The 22,340-nt window shown below is 55.7% G+C and overlaps 8 protein-coding genes across 8 annotated transcripts; 4 read left to right on the plus strand and 4 right to left on the minus strand.

Moving 5' to 3' along the window:
* Positions 1 to 1,304: 1,304 nt before the first annotated feature.
* BO82DRAFT_417933 (ankyrin) lies at positions 1,305 to 2,186 on the plus strand (the record flags this gene model as incomplete). The annotated part of the gene is made up of 1 exon (XM_025640049.1): positions 1,305 to 2,186. One exon carries the CDS (start codon positions 1,305 to 1,307, stop codon positions 2,184 to 2,186), a length of 882 nt encoding a protein of 293 aa, XP_025490477.1.
* Positions 2,187 to 3,166: 980 nt separating this feature from the next.
* On the plus strand, positions 3,167 to 3,676 carry BO82DRAFT_366068 (uncharacterized protein; the record flags this gene model as incomplete). Its single annotated transcript, XM_025637029.1, has 1 exon — positions 3,167 to 3,676. The coding sequence occupies one exon, from the start codon at positions 3,167 to 3,169 to the stop codon at positions 3,674 to 3,676; it is 510 nt and encodes a 169-aa protein (XP_025490478.1).
* Positions 3,677 to 4,015: 339 nt separating this feature from the next.
* On the minus strand, positions 4,016 to 6,132 carry BO82DRAFT_384521 (melibiase D; the record flags this gene model as incomplete). The annotated part of the gene is made up of 5 exons (XM_025638114.1): positions 4,016 to 4,751; positions 4,810 to 5,608; positions 5,671 to 5,727; positions 5,783 to 6,081; positions 6,128 to 6,132. 5 exons carry the CDS (start codon positions 6,130 to 6,132, stop codon positions 4,016 to 4,018), a joined length of 1,896 nt encoding a protein of 631 aa, XP_025490479.1.
* A 670-nt stretch (positions 6,133 to 6,802) lies between these two features.
* Positions 6,803 to 7,565, plus strand: BO82DRAFT_355643 (uncharacterized protein). Its single transcript, XM_025635505.1, has one exon. It carries the CDS (start codon positions 7,175 to 7,177, stop codon positions 7,493 to 7,495), a length of 321 nt encoding a protein of 106 aa, XP_025490480.1. The 5' UTR covers positions 6,803 to 7,174; the 3' UTR covers positions 7,496 to 7,565.
* A 118-nt stretch (positions 7,566 to 7,683) lies between these two features.
* Positions 7,684 to 13,007, minus strand: BO82DRAFT_313264 (uncharacterized protein; the record flags this gene model as incomplete). Its single annotated transcript, XM_025632471.1, has 7 exons — positions 7,684 to 9,927; positions 9,980 to 10,715; positions 10,781 to 11,078; positions 11,131 to 12,228; positions 12,279 to 12,480; positions 12,544 to 12,594; positions 12,666 to 13,007. The coding sequence occupies 7 exons, from the start codon at positions 13,005 to 13,007 to the stop codon at positions 7,816 to 7,818; spliced, it is 4,839 nt and encodes a 1,612-aa protein (XP_025490481.1). The 3' UTR covers positions 7,684 to 7,815.
* An 887-nt stretch (positions 13,008 to 13,894) lies between these two features.
* On the plus strand, positions 13,895 to 15,640 carry BO82DRAFT_355645 (putative mitochondrial carrier protein (Rim2)). The gene is made up of 4 exons (XM_025635506.1): positions 13,895 to 14,177; positions 14,239 to 14,295; positions 14,375 to 15,029; positions 15,087 to 15,640. Exons 1-4 carry the CDS (start codon positions 14,038 to 14,040, stop codon positions 15,294 to 15,296), a joined length of 1,062 nt encoding a protein of 353 aa, XP_025490482.1. The 5' UTR covers positions 13,895 to 14,037; the 3' UTR covers positions 15,297 to 15,640.
* Positions 15,641 to 15,784: 144 nt separating this feature from the next.
* BO82DRAFT_355646 (uncharacterized protein) lies at positions 15,785 to 17,152 on the minus strand. Its single transcript, XM_025635507.1, has one exon. It carries the CDS (start codon positions 16,780 to 16,782, stop codon positions 16,207 to 16,209), a length of 576 nt encoding a protein of 191 aa, XP_025490483.1. The 5' UTR covers positions 16,783 to 17,152; the 3' UTR covers positions 15,785 to 16,206.
* Positions 17,153 to 19,301: 2,149 nt separating this feature from the next.
* On the minus strand, positions 19,302 to 21,577 carry BO82DRAFT_355650 (putative MFS multidrug transporter). Its single transcript, XM_025635508.1, has 6 exons — positions 20,926 to 21,577; positions 20,340 to 20,834; positions 20,126 to 20,275; positions 19,753 to 20,061; positions 19,567 to 19,661; positions 19,302 to 19,497 (listed from the first exon to the last, which is right to left on the minus strand). The coding sequence occupies exons 1-6, from the start codon at positions 21,467 to 21,469 to the stop codon at positions 19,405 to 19,407; spliced, it is 1,686 nt and encodes a 561-aa protein (XP_025490484.1). The 5' UTR covers positions 21,470 to 21,577; the 3' UTR covers positions 19,302 to 19,404.
* Between the last annotated feature and the right edge of the window lie 763 nt (positions 21,578 to 22,340).

A 22,340-nucleotide genomic window follows, 5' to 3' on the forward strand; every position in this document is an offset into this window, starting at 1 on the left:
AGTCACATCCTTTACCGTGCTCACGCTCCCACCCTTGACCCCTATGTGAGAATCTGCCCACGGTGATGATCGTAAGGGAGATTGACCCTCACCATGATGATTCGAGAACCCAGCCCATCAGACAATCTCTGCTCACAGTACACACATCCAGGAACATGAAGATATTCGGGTAAAACTTCCATTTTTCTAGAAGCCCCTCCAGCCACAGTGGACCCGCCCATATGGGTCTCGACCGGTCCCGTGGGTCCGTCTACCGGGAGTTCGGTACCTTTAGGGCAAGGCTAGTTGCCGAAGGCTCGGGGTAGTTATGCATCGTGTTGTCATCTTTCGTAGCCATTGAGGTTGAGGCAGTGAGGCCTTGAGGCTAGCTGTGCTGGTAGCTTGGTGGGCATCGCGTGTTGACTATTGAATGCTCGAGGCAAGGTCGCTCAATCCATAGCAAGCGCGGACCTGCGCCCGATCGACCGAATCCAGCCTTTAGGGCGCAGGCATCAACATGCCGAGACGGTTTAATTTTTTGATTGAATGCGGCTGGTTTTGATTTGGCAAGGGTTTGGGGCAGGTTGGTCCATGAGCACCCATGTTTAAGGAAAATCAGCGGCCTATATAGTTAGCATACTCTGAAGATAAGCTTCAGAAGATTTCTTTGTCGTTCTCTTTCAGCAGAAGGTGAAAGCATCACAAGTGGCAGTATATAATGCTTTGTGGATAACATTCCCGAGAAACCATAAATTTGGAGCTAGTGATACTTTATCTGAACACTGCGAGGGTCGTGTCTAGGAGCTTTCTTCTACTCCTTTTATACTGCCTTTTTGCTGATTGTTATGGTCACTTGAGTCTACACTTAATACACGGCGAATAGCAGTGTCCCCCTCAGGAAGCTTCTCCGGCAACCTCATCAGCATCACCATGAACCTTCAAGCAACCACGACACGTCAGCCCTTGTTCACAATAAGTGGCCACCAGTGCAATCATCTTGACCTACCATACTCCCTCTCATTCTTGAGCACAAAAGTCCGATTCATCTACCCAATCACTTACCCGAAGTTCCTCTCGAAACTCTCCATCGAGCTCTTTATCTCCCGCTCCAAAGAACCACCATCTCAGACCTATATAGAGAAACACGTACGAACCATGTACCACCCCGGAGCTTCGCACACTGTAAACCAGTGACCACCATCATTGCGTATACTCAAGAAAAAGCCCGCGGAGCCGTATCTCTGCCTACACCGCCCAAAAGCCAAACAGGTAGGCCCGCCCTAACTCTTACGCCCATACGCACTTCCTGCAGTAACCGGACTACCATGTCGAGCATTCCGAGTGGAACCACTATGACAAATAAGACCGGAATCTACGCGCTGCCCCCCGAGCTAATCCTCAGCTGCGCAGAGTACATGACCCCCAAGACCGCCCTTGCGCTCTCGCTAACCTGCAAAGACCTTAGGGCGGTGCTCACCCAGCTGATCGCCGAGATGCGCGAGTGCTGCCTCGCCGAAGCGGTGCACTACCACGAGCTGACGTACCTGGCCTCCATCCCGGCTGGCCATCCGCGGACGCGCACGTACCGCACGGCGCGGGCACTGCCACCGCAGCCTCTCGTCGAGGCGGTGCGGGCCGGCCACCTGGGGACTGTGAAGAAAGCCCTCACGAAGTTCCACATCAGCCCGGACAGCTACGATCTCCAGGCGCAGCCGCTGGTGCATCTTGCGGTGCTTTACAAGCACCCCGAGATTGTGGAAGTGCTGCTGCAGCACGGCGCCGATCCCAATGTCACGTCCAATCGGCTCGAGACGGCGCTGGACTGCTGGGCCAACAAGGCGACGGCGGAGGATATTGCGGTGCTCCGGTTGCTGTTGGCGGCCGGGGCGAAGAGCGCCATGCCGCGGCTGCTGGATTATCGGGCCCGCACGCTGGACCTGGAGATCGGGCTCGTGGAGCAGATAGTGCTGCGGGAGCTGGAGTGTGGCCTCGTCTTGGAGGAGCTGTTTGAGGATCAGACATTCTTCCTGGCGCTGCGGTACGCGACCCCCACGTATGTGCGCGTGATGGTGGCGATGCGGCCGATTTTGCTGCAGCTGAGGTCGCAGGATGGTCGCGGGCCGGTGGCGTATGCCGCGGATCATGATCGGCCGGTTATGGTGGCTTGTTTGGTGGAGTTGGGGGCGTGGGATGCGCCGCCTCACTAGTGGTAGGGCCCTTTCTTTGTTCGTATGTTCTATTATGTAGGGAATACACGATTTGCGATTTACCCAATTTATTCGTTTGTCTTGTGATATTGTGGGCTGTAGCGCGGGTTTGTGCACACTATCGATTGTAAATTTCATAGCCGTCGACGAGGCTACCACCGAGTCAACTAGCCACAGCGATTACATATGATAAGATAGAGATATATCATAAGCTGGGTGGTGAAGCTGTTGGGATCGAGGAAGATAAATCCTCCCGGCTAGGGCTGGACAGGATGTTACCCTAGACCGGTGGAATAGATCCATCTCTATACACTTCATAATGACGAATTACTCTCGAGTAGATGGGGAGACATTCTTATCGTAGTAAGTTTCTATGACGTTTATGATACCTGAGCTCCGCACCTTGCCCTCGGGTTTGCAATCTTCAATTCTTGATAGTTGCTGCTCACCGTGATGGAATAGCCCTGACCCTAACCATTATGCTGCCAGTGACTGAAATTGTACCAAGTAGAAACCCCTTGATAATCTATTCTTCCCACTCAGGAAAGACTCGATAGATGTCTAGCCGGAGGAACCCATTAGCCATAATACAGATCAAATAAGAACATAGGACTAGCAAAGGTTTCGGCCGAAGTTCTTATAGACCCAAAAGACAGCTCTAACATTGCATACAGTACCTTTGTAATCTTCAATTCGAACATATAATCGAGAACCATATACCACCTCTTGAATGGGATACATTCTTTCATCCCAGCGGAGGACTCCATACGTTCTTGCCCATGAAAGAAGCACTTCGCCCCTCTTCTGCTATCTCTTTATACCACCGACCAGTCCTACGCAGATGAAGAGGATATATAAGAACCTCAAACCCAGCCTCTCACCCACCCACCTCTTCTATACCATATCCCCGAACCTAACGTAAGTCTAACCATCAAAAACCCCCTAACCCATCCCTACACTTACTCACCCCCACCGACGCAATGTCAATGCCACCCCCACCCCGCCAGCCCGGCAAGCCCCAACCCCAACCCCAAACTCAAACTCAATCCTCCTCCAGCGCAACCTACTCCATCCTCGAAGGCGGCCTCGTCGCTCTCGAGGACCCCACCGGCCAGGGCAACCACACCCTCATCCAGACGCAGGCGTTCCGCGACCACGCAGGCCACGTCTGGGCGTTCCGCGCCTGGATCCCGGCCGGCCTGGAGGCGGACCTATACGCCGACAGCATCGCCAACGCGCTGGCGCGGGCGGTCTTCCAGATTGATCCGCAGTTCCGCCCGCGGACGGACGCGGTCATCGATGCGGTCGTCACGCCCGAGGGGCGGGATGAAGCCACGTCCGGGTACTGGTATCAGATTCGGTATGAGGGGGAGGCGTCGTGGTGGCGGTCGGAAGTCGAGCACGTGGCGCCCAAGGTGTATCTGCTGGGGATGTTGCGGTATCTTGAGGCGGAGTCGCGGGAGGAGGGGACTAGAAGGGTTGTACAGTAGTCGTAAGGGGCTGTTGTGGTGTGGGTTGGGGATTTGCATCGGCTCCTTCTTAGTGAGCTTTTTCTGAGGGGATGCCGGACATGATATCCCGTGATTGTTTCTATACATCAATTGATGATTCGATTAATTCAACTACTTTTCCAGACTATTTGTATATTCTTGAAGATTTCTGTCACTGGCGAGTACAACTCTTACAGCATATACCCTTCCAACAAACACCCCTCACAACCTGCACCCCCCACACCTCCTGCACCCCCCACACCTCCAGCACCCTCACCCAGCTCAGCCCCCCTTCCCTTTTATTCACACTGCAACCAACACATATAAAAGCTCATAGCGCTAATCAAAAACCCTCACCCCCACCAAATCCGCCCCATAACTCTGCACCCCCTCGTCCCCGTCCACATTCCCAACCACCACCTCATTCCCGCCCACCGTCCACCCATCCACGCTCACCCCCAGCGTTGCACTATCCCACCACCCCAGCCCGGGCCCGAACAACTCGCTGTGCCGACCACTCAGCGGCACCTCCAGGCGCACCGGCGCCCCGCCATTCACGCTGATCGTGACGTTGCGGGCGTTGCGGCCCGCGTCCCACGACGAATCGAAGGCGATCTCGTTGTTGATGTAGTCCAGTTCCACGTACTTGGTGCCTGCTGAGGAGGCGCGGATGGTTGTGCGGGCGGAGCCGGACGGGGACAAGTAGCCTAGTTTGCTGCCTGTTGGGAGACAGTACCCTGTGCCGCAGGTGGTTAGGGTTGCCGTGCCGGAGAGGGTGAAGTTTGTGCTGGGGGCGTAGGTTCCTTGCGGTGCGGTTAGGGCTATTGAGGTTATGGGGAGGGTGGGCGTGGAGGAGTGGTGGAGAGTTAGGGTTGCGTTGGAGGAGGCGGAGAGAGAGATGGGTGTTGTGAGGGTCGTGGTGGAGGCGGGGATTGTGACGCGGGTGGTTGTTGTGTTGGAACCGGTGGAGATGAGGATCGTGGTTGGTGAGAAGAGCGGTTTGGATAGGGTGATGGTCAGAGTGTAGTTCTTGCTGGTTGTGAGGGCGTAGATGGGCGAGAAGATCGTGTTAGTCCTGCAGCCCTGGGGTCAGCTCATCGTCCAGCAGAAGTGGTACCACGCTCCCGACTTACCCGGATGTTTCCCCGAACACGTCCCCGGGATAAACCCCCTCGGCGATGGTGTCGCCTAATTCCAGCAGCATCGTCCCATGGCCCGCCACCGTCGCCGTGTACGACGTCCGCACCCCCTCCGCCACACTCCCGTCCCAGACATTCTTCACACGGCCGGCATACTGCAGCCCGATATCCGGCAGATCCAGGGTCAGCTTGCGCGACTCGTTGCGCCAGTTCACCAGCGCCGCGACGGTCCTGCCCCCAGACAACGGGCCGCTCCAGACTTCATACTCTTCCTCTGACCACCGACGCCGCAGACTCGCGCTCGTGCCCAGCGCATCCTGATTGAAGGCGATTACCTCCGCCTGCTTGAGGATCGCCAGCGAACTCTCACTGATGGCCGTGGCCTCGTCGTGCAGCGCGGCTCCAATGACCAGCGGGCTCTTCAGGATCGCCCACAGCGAGAAGTGCGTCTGCTCCTCGGCCGTCGAGAGCACCCCGTTGCCGACCTCCAGCATGTCGAGGTCGGGCCATTGGCCCGGTCCGGCAACGTCCGTCTGCGGGACTGCCTGGTTGAGGATGCGGTAGATGGTGCGCCACGCCGGGATGATGTCGTTGGCGATGCGCCAGGTGTGGCCCAGCGAGGGGGCCCAGAGCGCGGGGAAGTCCACGCCCCAGTCGCAGACTTGGAACAGCACGGTGCGGTTTAGCTGGGACAGGGCCTGGGACATGGTGGCGTAGCGTGAGGAGGGGGAGGTGCTGGGCGCATAGTTGACGTTGGGGAAGTTTGTCGCTGCGTCTGAGTAGCAGTTGTCGTCTGCAGTGAATGTGAGTGTTTGCAACTTGGCCAAGAGGTGTGTGCTAAGGGCAGGGGCTTACATTTCAGCGAATCCACCTTCCACGAGGCAAATGTTTGCGCATCCTGCTCTTCGTGGCCTGTCACAAGCAGCCGTTAGAATCCCACTGATATCAATATTAGGTGGGGGTATACCCAAGTTGCCCGTGTTGTTCGGCGGGCTGCCGCATAGCAGAATCCCTGCGTCTCCGTAGACCCCGAACAACAGCCCCAGATCGTGGATATACTCCCCCAACGCTGGAAAGCCCTGTGGGAACAGGTCCGGATTCCAGGTCAGGGACCCATCGGCCAACCGGTCGGCCACCGACCACCCGCAATCGGTGGTGACATAGCGGTAGCCCAGCGAGTCGAGGCCCAAGTCCACCAACGCTTTGGCATTGGACCGGACGATGGTCTCGTTGGGGGAGCAGGAATAGTGGTTGTATGTGTTCCATCTGGATGCTTTAGCGAAAGTCATGTCTGCTGAGGGTGTGGTCTTACCCCATGGGTGGTGTCTGGGCCAATCCATCTTGCAGTCGTGGGTAAAGCGACGGTGCAGCTACAGCCGCAGCCGACAGCAGCGACACGGCGAGAAGGGCAGGCATTGTTGCAATCCGGGGTATGCGGAGGAGGAGAAATGCGGAGGTGGATCTGCTCCTTTATAGCCGTATACGTAAACTGCCTGGTATGAGGGGAAGTTAGCGAGGCTAAGTCAAAAATTAGCCGAAGCCCTGACTTGATGCCTCTCCGTCACACTGCATTAGCCTCTGCTAATTTAACCGGTCCTGCAGAATGGAAGATGAGGGGAAATAAAATTCGTGTCATGCTGGACATGACACTTGTTTGCAGTTTCCACCAGTCAGCGCGTGCTACGCCTTGAGGGGGTTATATGGTCTGCTCGAGTCATGCTATTCTCTGCTGAAAGAACAAAATTAGACTGCGAAAGCAATGGATTCAACCTTTCCTGCGTTCAGGTATGATGCGACCGTTCACATGTAGACTTTGAAATCAATTGACAATTAGACAAAACTTACGCTCAATCTCAGATGGCTCTGTGCATTACTTCTGATTGTTATTCTCCAGCAACTGAACTTGATTTATATGATGCAATGCACAATCCGGACCCGCCGAAAGAACGCAGGCAAATTCCCTGTGATTTGTTGCATTTATGCAGCCTTTCCAGCTTTCCAGGAACTTCCAACACCAATCCTCCCTAGCGAAAATCCACAAACTATCAGTTGTTGTAAATCGCCAGACTCCTGAGGTGATGACTTGCAGCATGCGCCAAACCGATGCGTCTCGATCCATAGATCAGCATCCACGGAAGCCACCCGCCAACAAAGCACAGCATATGCAGGCCAAACCAGGAACCAACTAACCACACCATGGACCATCTCACACCGCAACTCTGCTGCCACTCCTCATTCATAAAAGAAGCCCCTGAACAGAAGCCAGCTGCACTTTTCCTCCGTTTACCTCCCAGAATCCCAAACCATCCCTACGAACTATCTCATACACCCCTTTCCCACCTTCTCCGACGCCGCGACCATGGCGTTGTGTTTGGTGGATGCCTGGGTCGTTGGGGTGGATGAGATTGTTTGGTCGCGAGCTAAGGGGGACAAGGGCTCGGTCGAGTTCACGACGGAGAAGTCCAAGTCGTCGGATGATTGGAATGGGGAGGCGGACGAGGTCAAGGTCACTCGCGAGGACAAAGAGGCGGACTCCGCTTGTGAGACTGCGTTGAGGGCGTGGAGGGCGCTGCGGTGCCGCGATGGGGGGCGCGTCGATGTTCGCATGGATGGAGCTGGGCTTGCTCGTGTCATGGAGGTCTGTTTCCTTGAAGGCTCGTATCCAGGTGACCTTTGCTAACGCTCACAGATCAATCCGCTGGCGGGGTTGTTCCCGAGCTGGTCGCAGCTGCCGCTCATCGCCGAGCATAATGGCGTCTCGTTCGAGGAAATGATCGATCATATCGTGCAGAGTGCACTCAAGCAGACGGGTCCGCATCGTGGTCTGAAAGTGTAGCCATTAGTTAGAAAACCCCGGGAAAGTCGTATCAAGGGCCAGAAAGCCAGTTGCTGAAACAGTTTCAACTCTCGTTCGATTTCCAATAAGATATCAAGATCAAGCATTATCATAATTTGTTCCCAGATAGGCTCCAATCATTAGATTCCAATCAATAGGCGCCATCAAACTTCATTGATCTTCCTCTTCCACCGATCCCTCACCGACATCATCCAATCCTTCCACAACTTCTCCTTCCTCCCAATCCGAATCACCCCGTCCTTCACCCCCATCCAGTCATCAATCGGCTGCGGCAGATACCGGTGCCGCGCCCAGCAGCACTTGAACCAAAAGCCCTCACCGGTCTCATCATAGAACGCGATCTGCTTACGGTAGCAGTCCTCGCAGAAATCCACGGTCGCACAGTCGAGACAGAAGTACATCTTTGGACCCTTCGGCCCGAAGGTCTTCATCTCGAATGGCGGGTCCATGCAGGGTCCGTTGCAGGTGATCCCATTAGTGACGTCGATCGTGTCTTGAGATGCGGAGATGTCGGGGATTTCGTGTTGTGTGGGTTTCGTGGAGGAGCCGTCTGTTAGCGAGGCCGCTGGGGTGGACTCTGACCGGTCAATCGTATGGCCGTTGACTCCTGATACCTCGGACGTAGACTGGCCATTTACAGCGGGCGGTTCTCCATTTTTCTGCGTGATTGGCGCCACATTCAAGCTGGATACCTTCGCATCAGTGTCAGCGGTTTCGCCTTGCTTGGACGGAAGTGATGTGGCCGAGGTCTCATTGCCATCCGATCCTTGGCTCTCGGAGACGGCGCTGGTAAGTGTCGAGTCCGCAGATGGCTCGTTTGCTTCCTTTCCTGTCTCACTTGTGTCAGCCCGAGGCTGGTCTTCTGCCCCATTTACCACCTCGGTGTTTGGTTCACCGTCGCCCTGAACCACCTCTTGCTCAGCGGGTTGCTCAGTCGAGTTGAAATTAGCATGAGCATAGTCATCATAGCTCCGGTCGACCACAGACATCTGAAGCGACAAAGCGACCTGCGCATCCACATCCAAATCCAAGAACATAAGGACTTTCGCCAGCAAGCGAAATGCATAGACATCGTTCGACCCAATCGAGTCTTCCAGATCAGCGATGCAGATATTGAATGCGCGGTCAGCATGGAGTCTGGCTTTCCCCAGGTTCCCGACCTCCCGATGCATCTTCCCCAGTACCAGAAAGGCCTCTGCCAACTGGATCGACTCCAAAATTGGAGTCCGCTCGTACGTACCGATCAGTCTCTCCAGCTTCGTAATCGACTCCTCACGGACAGTGGGCGATCGTGTCACGGTAAAGTTCTCGTGTTGAATATCAACCATCTCGGGGAAAATAGAGCTCATTAGCAGGATCGCGATCTGCGATTCCGTGAGATTGGCCAGCATATTGTCCAGTATATGCTCCGCCATCTTGGTCGCACGCGCGTCTCGTCGGTATATGAAGGCAAGCTCGAACTGGGTGGCTTGCGCCCGGGCCGGATCCAGTTTCTGCCAGTAGTCTACAGAGTCCTGGAAGGTCTGGAGAAGATAATCGACTCGTCTTGTTTCAACGGCAGCTCGACGGAAAAGGTCTTTCTTGTTGGTGAAATCGGTCGATCGGAACCACAGCCATTCCATTCGGATCTTCGGCTGCTGACGGCGGACGGCATCGATCACCTTGCTCCATTCACCCTTCTTGCCGTGGATGTTGACGATGCTCGTGAGAAGTTCCAAGAGCTGCTGGGTGTACTCGAGACCCTCCCGCAGAGCTTCCTCACAGGTTTCAATTGCCTGTTCGTCTTCGCCCATTTCCTGCAAGGCATGGGCTTTGAGAAGGAAAGCATTGGTACATCGCTCGTCGCTCAGCTCGGAGCCAAGGGCGCCCTTCTCCTCGGTACGGGCGGTTAGTGCAAGGTCGGCGTATTTTACGACCCGCTTCCAGCCCTCCCGTATCTCCTCATCCGTGCTCTCTGCCTGGTCCTGCTTCGAACGGTGGTACTCCGCAAGCCCCAAATAAGAATAAAATCGCTCCGGGCCGGGCGTGGTCTTATCATCCAAGTTTGTCTGATAGAACTCTGCCGCAAGGTCCTTCTCCTCGCTGTCCGCTATAGAATGCAACACCAATCCTGCGGCGATTCGACAGCGTGCGGTCTTGACTGGATTTGTAAACATTTCAGCCTTGCCATATTCCAGGATGTGCCTGGCCCTCGGTGCCAAGACGAAAGGAAAGTACCAATGAGTATTGTTGTCCCCTTCTGGAAAGTTCCCAGTCTGCAAGACTATTAGTGTGAACTGCTAATGCTCGGTCGAGAGAGATACGTACCGGCCACAAAGCCCTGCAAATAAACTTATAAGGGATCTTAGCTTCGTTGTAGGTCACCTTTTCCGTCCAGCTCTCGATATGCCCTTGGGCTAGCTGTTCGAGAACGCTTCCCGGCTGCATGATGATCTTTTCGACCCAAGCCTTGGCGCGCGGTGACAATCCCTCCTCATCATGAAAGCTCATCTTCCGGGCCCAGGCCATCAGAACCTTCAGGTTATAGCCACCGGACTTGTCGAAATCGGTGGACATGTCGTAAAGGTCATAATCCACATCCGCGTTGTCGTCATCCTGCTTCTGACGGAGCTCTTCGAAGACTCGACAGACATCGTTGTCATTGGTCAGAATCCGGGCCAGTGCTTCGACGATCTGCAAGCCTTGTTTCGGCGTGGTACGCTTCACACTGATGTCTTTGAGGTGCTGCAAGAACCACTGTGCGGCATACTCTTGCAGGGCCTTGCGTAGATTCGCTCCTTGGGGATCTCGGTCGCAAAGAATGCCACCCAGCTTCAGAAAGAAGAATACCCTTGACTCGATCGGATCGGGGATCATGTTATTCACGGACTGTTCCAGATAATCTCGGAAGGCAGGTTGGCGGAAGAGAACCTGCTGTTGCTTGCTTTCGCTTATCTTCTTCTCCAGTCGAGCTGCCTCGGTGATAGGACCTTCCGGCTGCCCCTCCTTCGCCACCGCGCTCGTCTGCGCATCTGCCGGCTGATAGTTGATGGTATACAACAAACTAGGATAGCAGATAATGGTCAGCGTAATCCCAGCGTAGCTCCTCGTCAACAAGCAGATACACACCTGGATAATGTTCCGTCGATCTCGCCGGCTACATTGAAACTACCAAAGCTAGGCTCCTGGTCAATAATCTCTTGCAGATCGTAAATAGTCAACGGTTGCTTGGCATATGTGCATAGGGCGAATATCGTTTCGACAATCCGACGGTCCATCTCACTCCGCTTGGCGCGGACGATCTCGATCATGGCAGTGTACAAGCCTTCTTGACTGTTGACGTTATCGATCTTAGCCAAGGCAGATGTTTCGTCTCCCTCTGATTGTTCCATCATGGTCAAGGTAAGATCCACCGAGGACATGACTCCTGAGCGGCGTCAGTTCACATCACATAGCCAAGACCCCACGAAAGTACTTACGGCTCGGGTTCTGCAGTAGTTTGCGCTCAATAGCACTACGAGTGGAATCCTTGAACGACTTCAAGACCTCGGACCCGTTGATGCGAGCCTCGATGATCCGCTCAAAGTCACCCCCGGCCTTGGTCTTGGCGATGAGGTCGATCTTAGGACATTTGGTGAACCCGAAGACCGTGTCGTAGAGCGAGTCATCCGTGGTTCCGGTCATGAGGATCCGGATGCCACACTTGTCCGAGTTCAAGGTTTGAAACAACTCGAGCATGCGTCTGCGGTCGGACTCCTCCATGAGTTCCACGCCGTCCAGCAGGATGAACACGTCTCTCGAGGTTTCAGGGGTTTTCTCGAACTTCTTCACGAGAAGGTTGTTCCACAAGAACTTGAGCTTCTCTTCTTGCTTGTCGTTCTGCCCGCCCTTGAAGATCTTCGAGGCGATCAGGTCCTTTGCGATCGACTCGCAAAGCTTAATGTCGTGGTCGGCAATCTGCACCAGGATGTACGCAAGAACATTCCGGAACGACTGAGACTCCTGTCTACCCGGTTCAAAGGGGAAGTAGGCCGCCAACATCGTTCGCCGCTGGTCGGGATTATTCTTGTCATTGGAGATATGGTACCGCTTGCTCTGCTCCTGAATCGACAAATAGCAGTGGTAGGCGAAGAAGGTCTTGCCGGTGCCTGCTTCTCCCGAGACAAAGATGAAGGGATTCTTGTAGCCGGTTGCCCACGACTTGTAGGCCGGGTCTGTCTCGGACCACGAGAAGGTCCCCGGCACGAGATGCTTCCGCACCAATTTCATCTGCGTTTCGACGCGGACTTCGGTGTCCGGGTCGAGGTCCTTGCTGTTTTTCAGAGTTTCCTTGATCTTTTCCAGCGCACTCGCCTTGCCCCACAACGGCTGCAAATCGGAAGATTTGATCTTCATGTCCTGCAGCGCCTGGATGAAGCTAGTGGGGAGGTTTTCGATCTTCTCGCCCATGCCCTCCACCACGTTGAGGATCTGGATCGGCAAGGTGGCGCGGAACAGCAGAATGACCTTTTGCACGTGGTCGCATTTGGCCATGATTTCCTTGTTCCGTCCTTTCAAAAGCGCCCGTATGTACAGTCCTGTCGCGAATCAGCTTTCAGGCACAGGCAGCAAACAACGTATGACCCACGCTTTCGACTATACTCGCTAAAGACCCTTCCACTGAAGGAGCAAAAGTCCACCATGGCGATGAGGATATCGGTCAATCGGCGCAGGAAGTTGGACTTGTCGAACTGTCGGTGTCGAAGGTCGCCGATATCTTGGAGCGCGATGTTCAGCGTCTCAAACGTCGACTCGATCAAATCGAAATCCTCCGACATATCTTTAGCCGCCTGTGCATGCGTCAGCCGACTGGCCCCAGCAATGGGATGATATCACTTCTGTCCCGTTCTCACCTGAATCATGTACAGAATCGACCCAGCTACCAGCTGCGCAGGCACCGCATACTAGACGTCGCGATGGGAAGAAACGTCAGTCCCTGCATTCAAATCCCAGCCAAACGTAATTTCCCCCTCACCGTGCCGGAAACATGCCCCTTGACGAAGGTGACCCCTGAGTCCACCCAGTCCAGGCACCCGGCCACCGACTTCATCACCTTATCCTTGCGGTCGCCGGGCCGTCGCGAATGTTCGAACAGTTTGGACGCCTTCTGCAGCCCACTCTCGGCGTCGGACCATTGATCACCCCGGGTCTGCAATTCCTCCAGGTTGACATTGTTTTCCGCCGCGATGCGATCGAGCGCCTCTTTCCACAGGTCGTCCAGGCTCTTGGGCTCCTTGATGTCTGCGACGGTTCCCGTGGGCGGGGTTGGCGCGGAGGCTGCAGCTGCAGGCTTGGGATTGGGCTTCTTATCGGACATGGTGCGCTCGTACGGCTAGATGGCCGCCATGCAATCGGAGGGGTTTGCGCGCGCGGTCGGAGATGCAGGGGAGGGGAGGAGCGCCCGTCGGCGCGAACCCGGGGCGATCAGGCATATTTAAAATTGCTAGACTAGCTGACGAACTCTTTAGTGCAGTGCATTAGTCTGGTGTCAGGTGGTCAAGGGGCGGATGAGGCTGAGGATGATCGTGCTGACCTTTGCTGGAGTGCGGGTCGACGGGAGATTGGACCCTCGCGCGATCGGACGAGCTGAGCGGATTGTGCGGCCTAACCCGCGCCTAACGGGATGAATACGAGGCTCGGGGGGTATGAGAGTGAGAGAAGAGAAGGAATGTGTGTTTTGCCCAGAGGACTGAGATTGCGAGGTGATTGCGGTCATGGCACGAAGAGTGTGTCGAGCTTTGGGTGTGGTGTGAGATGAGTTGACAGTGTCATGTTGTTATCAGTGATTGTTGATACTTGTGAGTGTGTCTGGGGAAGTCGAAGTCTGGATGCAGTCGGTGGAGAATCGGCGGGAGAAAGTGGAGCCGTTGGCCAGGTTGTGGCTGCCTTACTGCCTGATAGCCGTGCAGGAAGAGCTGCAGAGGTAGTCAGGCACGGACTCTCATGGTGTGTGGTGAGTGCAAGGGTCATATCTCGTACCTCACATCTGCTTCACAATACGTCCACCAGCTCTGACCTGCATTGCATTTCCCCCTTTATCGCGCAGAGCATGCGAGGCTGAGTCAGCGGCTGAGTGATGAGGGATGAGTAATGACGGGGAGAAGTGACAGGTGGATCACATGATTCCAGCAACAGAGGCTGACCGCCTGGGGTTCGCCGCCCGGAAGTATCTTTCCAACGCCGCAAAAAAAACTTTCCTGAATCCATCGACCCAGGCCCTGGCCGAGCAAACCACTCCTCCCTCCTCCATCTCCCCCGTCTGCTTTCCTTGCCACTTGTGATTTTGTCTGTTGATCTCTATCCAAACCTACTGAGCAACACCGGAATACAACCCATCGACTTCCTCCATGGCAACGATGCAGACCGTTGTTCGCAAGACGGGCGGTGCATCTGGAGAACCGCTTCCGCCCACACTTCCGACCGACACTGTGCCCGACCGCGTGAACACCTCCACTTTGGGATCATGGTCTCATTTGATCGCCGGCGCGTGAGTGATCTACTGCAGCTGGTCTTGACATCACCGAAAGAGAAAGCTAATCGACCTGCAGGACCGGCGGGATGGTGACCGCTATCGTGACAAGTCCTCTTGACGTTCTCCGCACCCGGTCAGCGCTTCCCTCCAGGCTGCTAGCTTCGCCTTGCAGCAACTGTCTCAGAGAAACTAATAGGGCCTTTCTTCTACAGCCTACAAACCGACTACTACCAGACCCAATCTAACACCCGCCTCACACCGCACCCCCACCAAATACGACAATCCTTCGTGCGCTCGTCGGTCAACCACTTCCGCGAGACCTTCGGCATCCTGTTCTCGATCCACCGGGTCGAGGGCTGGCGCGGGATGTTCAAGGGGCTGGGCCCCAGCCTGACGGGCGTGGTGCCGGCCAGCGCGGTCAAGTTCTACACATACGGCAACTGCAAGCGGCTGCTGCCGGAGGTGCTGGGGTGCGACAAGGACACGACGCTGGTGCACGCCCTGTCGGCGGCGTGCGCGGGCATCGCCACAGGCAGCGCCACCAACCCCATCTGGGTCGTCAAGACGCGCCTGCAGCTGGATAAGGCGGGCGCTCGCCGCTACAAGAACAGTCTGGACTGCACGCAGCAGATCCTCCGGCACGAGGGCCCCAAGGGTCTGTATCGGGGTCTGACGGCGAGCTATCTGGGCACCATCGAGACGACGCTGCATCTGGTCATGTACGAGCGCATCAAGGGGCTGATCGCCACCAAGGTCGATCTGGAGGGGGCCGGGCCCGAGTCGAACCAGTTCGTGCAGGGCTTAGCGCTGAGCGGTGCGTCTGGGTTGTCGAAGATGGTGGCTTGTCTGATCGCCTATCCTCACGAGGTAAGTTGGATCCTTGTTTTTAAGGGATGAATCCCGCTGACGGCTTTTGTACTTTAGGTCATCCGCACTCGCCTCCGACAGGCCCCTATGGCAGACGGGCGGCAGAAGTACACCAGCATCCTGCAGTGCGCGCGGCTGATCCTGAAGGAGGAGGGGATGATCGCGCTGTACGGCGGGTTGACGGCGCATCTGCTCCGGACGGTTCCGTCGGCGGCGATCACGATCGGGACGTATGAGCTGGTTCTCAAAGTCCTTGAGAGACAATGATTGATTTGGCCTGCTGCGAGGCGAGACCTTCGGGCGGCGGCCGCTGGCTTCCCTTCTCATGTATTATAGACTGTATGATCGCGAACAAAAGATGTGGCGCATAGATACCCTGTAATCCGACTGTTTGAGGGGTGATTTGTACAGGCCACGAGTTTATTTCGGGTGTTTTGTTTCTGTCATTTGGGGTTGGCGTTGAGCGCGTTTGTTTTGGTGCCCGGTGTTGTTGTTGTTGTTCTTGTCAGCCACTCCCGAAATATGTTTAGAATAGACTCTACTTGCTTCCAACCACGTTGATCGCTCGGTGCTTTATTTCAGTTTCTAGTCATCTTCGTCAAGCAACCATTCCACTGCTGCACTTAGCACCTAAGAAATCATCATTCCCAAGTTATCGTAGCCCTGTCAGTTGTTCACGTCCTGGGTGTCGAACTGGTGTCACGTGACATATTGTTTATTTTGTGCGGATGCTACGCGCAGTCCCGATAAAGGGTCCCTGCTCCTGTTCCCGATAGCAATGCGTTATCGAGCGGATCGTCACCAACTTACAACTCATAAAACCTCTTGTATAACAGAAGCATCACCTGGAGTTAGATCACTCGGATTAGTTTAGTGACGCTAACTTTATCCTAAACATGGCTTCGACAGCACAAGCACTCGCGAATCCTCCCAAAACATATACATCTGTAGAGGATTCACTCCAACCATGCGTCCTAGAATCCATTACGTTCACAATCCACAGACCAACCAGAGGAGAATATAGGAAAATCGGATCATAGCATTAACTCATTCATATACATAAAAAACATTTCATTAAAAGCAAAGGATGGTATCAAATCCCAGCGACCTATGCACACCGCCCGACAACTCGTTGCATCTCACAAACCCCTACTCCTCTAATCCTGCAGGAAGGATCTTACAAAGCAGCCATCACACCGAGGACGCCGGCGACACCGGCGACTCCGTAGCCCAGAACACCGGCGGGGGTGGCCTGGGCGCCGGCGGCACCGGTCGACGAGGAGGCGGAGGCGGAGGCGGAGGCGGAGGAGGCGGAGGCGATGTTGGTGACGGTGCCGGTGGAGGTGGTGCCGTCGTGGGTGGTGGTGAAGGTGGACTTGGCCAGGGTCAGGCTGTCAGAGATGGTGGAGGTGGCCGTCGCGGAGCCGTTGGTGCCGGTCAGCGTCGTGGTGGACGCGGGCCAGACGGACGAGGAACCGGAGAGCGCGCTCGAGACGGCGCTGGAGGCCGCGGACCGGGCGTCGCTGGCCGCGCTGGTGGCCTCCGAGGCGACGGACGAGGCCAGCGAGGTCACGTCCGAGGCGCCGGCGGCTCCGGCGGTCGAGGCGGCGCTGGCCAGCGAGGTGGCGGCGCCAACGGCGTCAGTGGCGGCCGACTCAGCGCCGGAGACGACGTCGGAGACGACGCCGCCCTGAGGGGAGGCCAGGGCGGCGGTGGAGAGGAGGGTGGTCAGGAGGAGGCTCTGGAGCTGCATTTTGTTTGTGTGGTGGTGTGATAAGATAGCGGTAATCGATTATCGATAACTTTATTGAGATGGTACCTGAGCCGAGGAGTGAGGATGGATGGATGGATGGATGGATGGATGAATTGAAGAGATGTCTGCGAGGTACGAGGATCTTTATATCCTCCATTGCCACCAGGTTCACGAGAAGCAAACGCAAGAAGTACTGTTAGTTACTGTGACTTAACCTGTCGACGACAAGAATAGCAGCCCAGCCCAGTCCACTACATGATCATCTCCATCCTGCTCCCCCACGTTGACAACCTCTCATACGAATCAGGGCTGTTGTGAAGGGTGGCTCGACCAGTCACGGCGCTGGAGACGCGGCCCAGGCCCCACTATGATTCCATTGCGAGCAGTCAGTGTCTTGCCGCGTTCCTGTTTCGCTGCTTGGCAATGACGTTACCCATGTATCTAGATTTTGGGTTTCTGTTGCTGGAATACTCGTCGTCATTGGAGACCCAAAAGAACCCCCAAAGGGCCGGGTTGTTTTGTCTGTGGCGGTACGGTTGTGGCGGGTGCCTTGCCCTGCCTCTTTTTGGCCGGCATTCCCCCAATCCGCTATGTGAGCCATCACACGCAGCACACCAGAGAGTGTGAGTTGGTGGGTGGTAGCTAAGAATAAGTTCAAACTCTGATACTGGAACGGAACCCCCGAAGTGTACCCCATTCGTTGATCCCCAGCGCAGTCTCGCCACTCACAGGCACCAGCATTGACAGCCCGTGTAACCCTACCATCGCCCGACTGACTGGTGTGGTGCAAACCACGTCGACTTTCTCTTTGCTACAGCTCCAGCTCCAGCTGCAGCTCCAGCCCCAGCGTCCTGCCGGCCATCAAACCTGCATGCACCCAAGCGTGGGTGCGTCATCAGCAACCACAGCCCGAGACATGGACGGACGGAAGTATCGGGCCGGGGGGACAGGGCAGGCAGATGAGGATCGTCAGATTCGTCGGTCGGATCTTGGCTGGGCTGGGTTTGCGTAATCTTGATGCAGGGTAACTAAGCAAAGAGGTGTTCGTGTACGAGTAAGTAGCTGCGAGCCAGTGATCAGCCTGACCACTACGGGTGGTTTCTCCGGAGGGATTAATTTACCTAGTACTGTACCTAGTACTTCTACTACCCATATGGCTCCAAGTTACTATGAGTACGTACTATGTATGTTACTGCCGTGGTGGTCAGCCCAGGGTTCCTGGACCCTGTTTTCCTCGCCCTTTTCCTCTTCTCGGGCGCTGGAGGGTCTGATTGGAAGGCCAACGGGGGCAGAGTCATCCGGGGTAAATTTCTTGTTTCCCATAAGGCTGAGTGGTGAATTTCGGCTATTTGGTGCTCACCCTCACCGAAATGCCTCGAAGGTTCCTCCTCTTCCCTTCTACCCCCAACAAACAAACCCCAAGACCACCCCCCCTCCCCCCCAGGTTATTCCCCAGCCAGCCCCAAGACCAATAAACTCAAAAAAAAACCGACCCCATCGAAGCATACTGTGTGAACAAATCTAGCTCCAATCCCCCAATTAAGCAAGCAACAAACGTACACATAGTAATGCTCATCCTCATGTAAACCTAAGAACAAGAAGAACCCTTGACGTCAGCCAAAGCAAGTGGAGAACACACCGTCCTCCAACGACGATCCTTCCCCTTCGGCAAGCAGAACCTCAAACCCTCCACCCTCCCACTCCGTCTTCGGTCTGCGCTTGGACAACCAGAAAAGAAATATCGCGCACAAACATTCTGGACCCGGTTTTTGACGTCAAGTCCACCCAGTCCCAATTGCCACTGTGCAGGAACGACATCCCCCGAAGGCACGTTGGCCGTCATGGGTGGTCAAGGGAGGCACGTGCGGAGTTGGCGGGCTGGTGCGATTTCGGGGTGTTGTGGTGTGATATGTCGACTTCTACACATACACACCTATTGCTGGTGGGGTGGGTTGCTGTGTTTACTGAGAGTAGATAACTCTGCATACACTGCATGTGTAGTAGAGATGGGCGGTGCTGCAGGTCATGCTGGATGATCTTCTACTCGTATCTCTGTCCCTACCGGCGGTCGGAGGTTACTTCTGACCTGAAGTAAGGATTCATTCGCCACATGTGGAGAGATGTCGACCACTCGTGTTCTCTACGGGAAGTTGTCGGTGCGATGGTCAGGGGTGCGGGTACGGTGCTGTGCGCGAGGATACACACACGGGTTCCTATTTGCCAAGGGTCAAATCTTGGCTGGACGAGGCCATAAGGCTGAAGGCAGTATCCCAACAAGAGCACAATGAGCACGTCGTCCGTTCTCTGGAAGTCACAAGGGAAGATGGCGCATTGGATCACATGATTCAGCAAAAGCCTGCCATCCCAGCAACAGGCCTTGCCCTGCCCTTGCCTGCCCTCATCCATGCAGCCGTGCAGCCACCCCCCTAGCATATCCCAAAGGAGCTGTAAGTTAACCGTAGCAGTAAACACTCCATCTCATTACCATTAATCGTAACCACCATGCGTCTGTCTATTAAGTGAAACCCCCGTCCACCCATCTATACCAGTATATTATGTGCGAAACAGAACCGCTATGCAAGACCCAATGCCTCCACCATTTTTATCCAACCAAAAAAACTTTTAATGAGCCAGTTGACTGGCCAGTTTGCTCTTCGCCCGGATCTTCGGCCCGTAGAAGACCAGCACCCAGGGCACGACGACCAGAACGGCTCCCTATATTCAAACAGGTTAGCACCCCTCCTACAACCACCGACTGGGAAAAGAAGTGGAGAGTAAACGTACAATACCGCCCAACAAACTCGACGCCCCGGGGTACCCCACATTCGTGAACAGGGCGTTGGTGACCAGCGGGAAGACGCCGCCGAGGAGATTGCGGCCTATTTCCGTCAGTATTTCGCCCTCACTGGATACTTTTCTGGAGAAGAAGAAGAAGAAGAAGAAGAAGAAGAGAGGAAGACAGGGACATACAGCACGACTGCGCGGCGATGGCCGAACTAGCAAAGCGGTGGTAGGTGTCGGCCAGATAATTGAAGACGGCCAGGTAGACGGCGAAGATACCCATGGTGGCGCAGCCAATGGCCATGGTCGGGGAAATCCACGCGATGGACGAGTACGAGGTCCAGCCGAACCAGAACAGCCCGATGGGCATGAGCACCGCCTCCACGCACACGAAATACAGGCGGGCTTCCGGGGTGCGCGGGAGGAGGTTATAATGCTGCGCGATCTTGTCTTGGTAGATGCTGATTATCGTGATGAGGAGGGCGCCGACGCACATTGCTTGAGGATGTTAGAAGGGGATTGTCTCAAGGGAATGGGATAGACGCGGCAGGCGGGGGCATACAGGTGAAGACAGCGCCGGTCTGCTCGAGGTTGAAGCCATGATTGGTGCGGAAGACCAGTGGGATGGAGCCGAACTGCAGGTACAGCACCGCCCAGCTGAATGAGACCCAGAGCGAGAAGAAGAAGACAACCGGTTCGCTGACCAGCATATCTGTTCACCATCACCACCGTTAGCATGCTAGGGTTCCAACGAGCTAGAAACAAGGGCAACGTACGCAAAGGCCGATACACCGAGATCCCGATCATCTTGACCAGCGACACCCGCTCCTCATCACCCTTGACCCGCCAGCGGATCCGCCGGACCTTGCCTTCCGCCAGCATCACTCCGAAGTGACCCGCCGCCTCCAGCTGCTCGTAGTACTGGTTGATCGCCTGCGCCTTCCGGCTCAGCAGCACGCTGCCGCGCGTCTCCTTGAAGAAGCAGAAGATCACCACCACGAAGAAGGCCGCCACGATCGCGTGCGAGTAGTACACCCACCGCCAGGTCGTGTGGTGGACGATCGCGCTCGAGATCAGCGGGGCCAGCCCCGTGCCGAACAGCGCCGCCCCGGAGAACAGCGCCATCGGCGTGTTGCGGTCCTCCGCGTGGTAGATGTCGCTGATCACCCCGCCCACCATCGTCGAGAAGGTCGACGCCCCGATCCCCTGCAGGACCCGCGCCACCAGGAGGCCGCCGAAGATGTGTGTGCCGCCGCAGGCGAGGAGGGAGGCTGCATGAGGGAGACGAGAAGTTAGTCCAGATGAGCGGGAAACGGTATACACTACCGGAGTATATCGCAGAGGGGAAGGGGAATCACTCACCCGTGAACAGAATCCCGCTAGCCACGAAAATCGGCCGCCGGCCGTTAATCTCGGAGAAGGGCGCCAGCACCATCGGCGCCAGGGCAAACCCGATACAGAACACCGTGATGGTCAGGTTGTAGACCACCGCGCTGACCCCCCACTCCGCCGTCAGCACGCTTGAGGCAGGACTGACCTCGCCGGCAGAGTATCCGGCCAACGCCGTGACGGCGCAGGCGATCCAGGTCATCATCGACTTGCGCCATTTCGGCCACAGGAACGGGGAGATGTATTGCTCGAGGTTCGGGGGGTCGGGCGAGGCGGATTGATTAGGGCCGGGCGGGAGCGTGATGCACGGGGTGGGCAGCGGCGTGTCGAGTTCGAGGTAGCGGTGTTGGATCTCCTGCGTCGAAGGGTCGAAGCTGGCAGCGCCCTTTTCGTCCTCGTCGAGATACGCGTTGGGTGTGGTGGAGCCAGTTTCTGGAAGGAAGACGGTGCCGGTGGTCGACGAGCCCGAATCGTCGAGGGGACCCCGCGGGGTATCCGAGGGGGGGTATTGAGGCATTTGTGATTCTTACTGTGATAATGGTCCGTATCCGAGTGCACTGGTGTAGCTGAGCATGTGCATGTGGGAAGCAGGTTATGTTTATGTGTGTCAGCACATGAGTCGTCTCTCTCGTCACCAGACCTCTACGAGGGAGCAGGGATGTGAACGTTATTTAAGAAGGATGACGCCGGTGGATTTGTGGAGGAAAAGCACAAAACACGAAATTGGAGAAATCGTCCCTCGGGATGTTCTCCGAGGGCGCCAGATAATGAGGCCTGAGCTGCCCTCCGGAGTTGGCACCTCCCTCCGCATTCCTTGCCCATGTGCAGAATCCACAGCGCTATACAAGTGACCTGTTGCTGCAGGATATCCGGCCACATCTCGCCGACCTATAGCTCGCCTTTATCATGGCATTTGCTGCAAGATGACTTGATCGAATATCAAGCGTAGCACGAGTGTCGGCCGATACCCGCGCAACAGCATGACGCCGCACGCGCAAAATTCTGTCCTGAGTTGGGGAAACCGGTGTCTCCACTTTCTCCAATTCGGAGAAGACTTTCTTTGACTCACTCGTTGAGCGGCCAATCGCATGGCTTCCTCGCGCTGGATGCCGGCTGCTGTCATTGGCCACAGATTGCTTTCGGCATTGTTGCGATTAGATCGGAAAAGATAAGCCGCACTCGGTAAGGTTGTGAGTAACTACCGCACTGAGCTATCATCTGAAATAACTGAGTAAAGGGGTTAGCATACATAGTTATAGTGATTGATGTTCACTCACGCACTGGTCCGCCATTTATCGCTCCATGTATTGAAACATCGCCAGACGTTAAAGCTTCGGTGGCATATCTGGTTCAATAGACCCGGGGGACTGTGCAGCTGCACACCCCTC

The sequence above is a fragment of the Aspergillus uvarum genome (genome assembly GCF_003184745.1).
Source record: "Aspergillus uvarum CBS 121591 unplaced genomic scaffold BO82scaffold_38, whole genome shotgun sequence".
Classification (NCBI taxonomy): Eukaryota; Fungi; Ascomycota; class Eurotiomycetes; order Eurotiales; family Aspergillaceae; genus Aspergillus; species Aspergillus uvarum.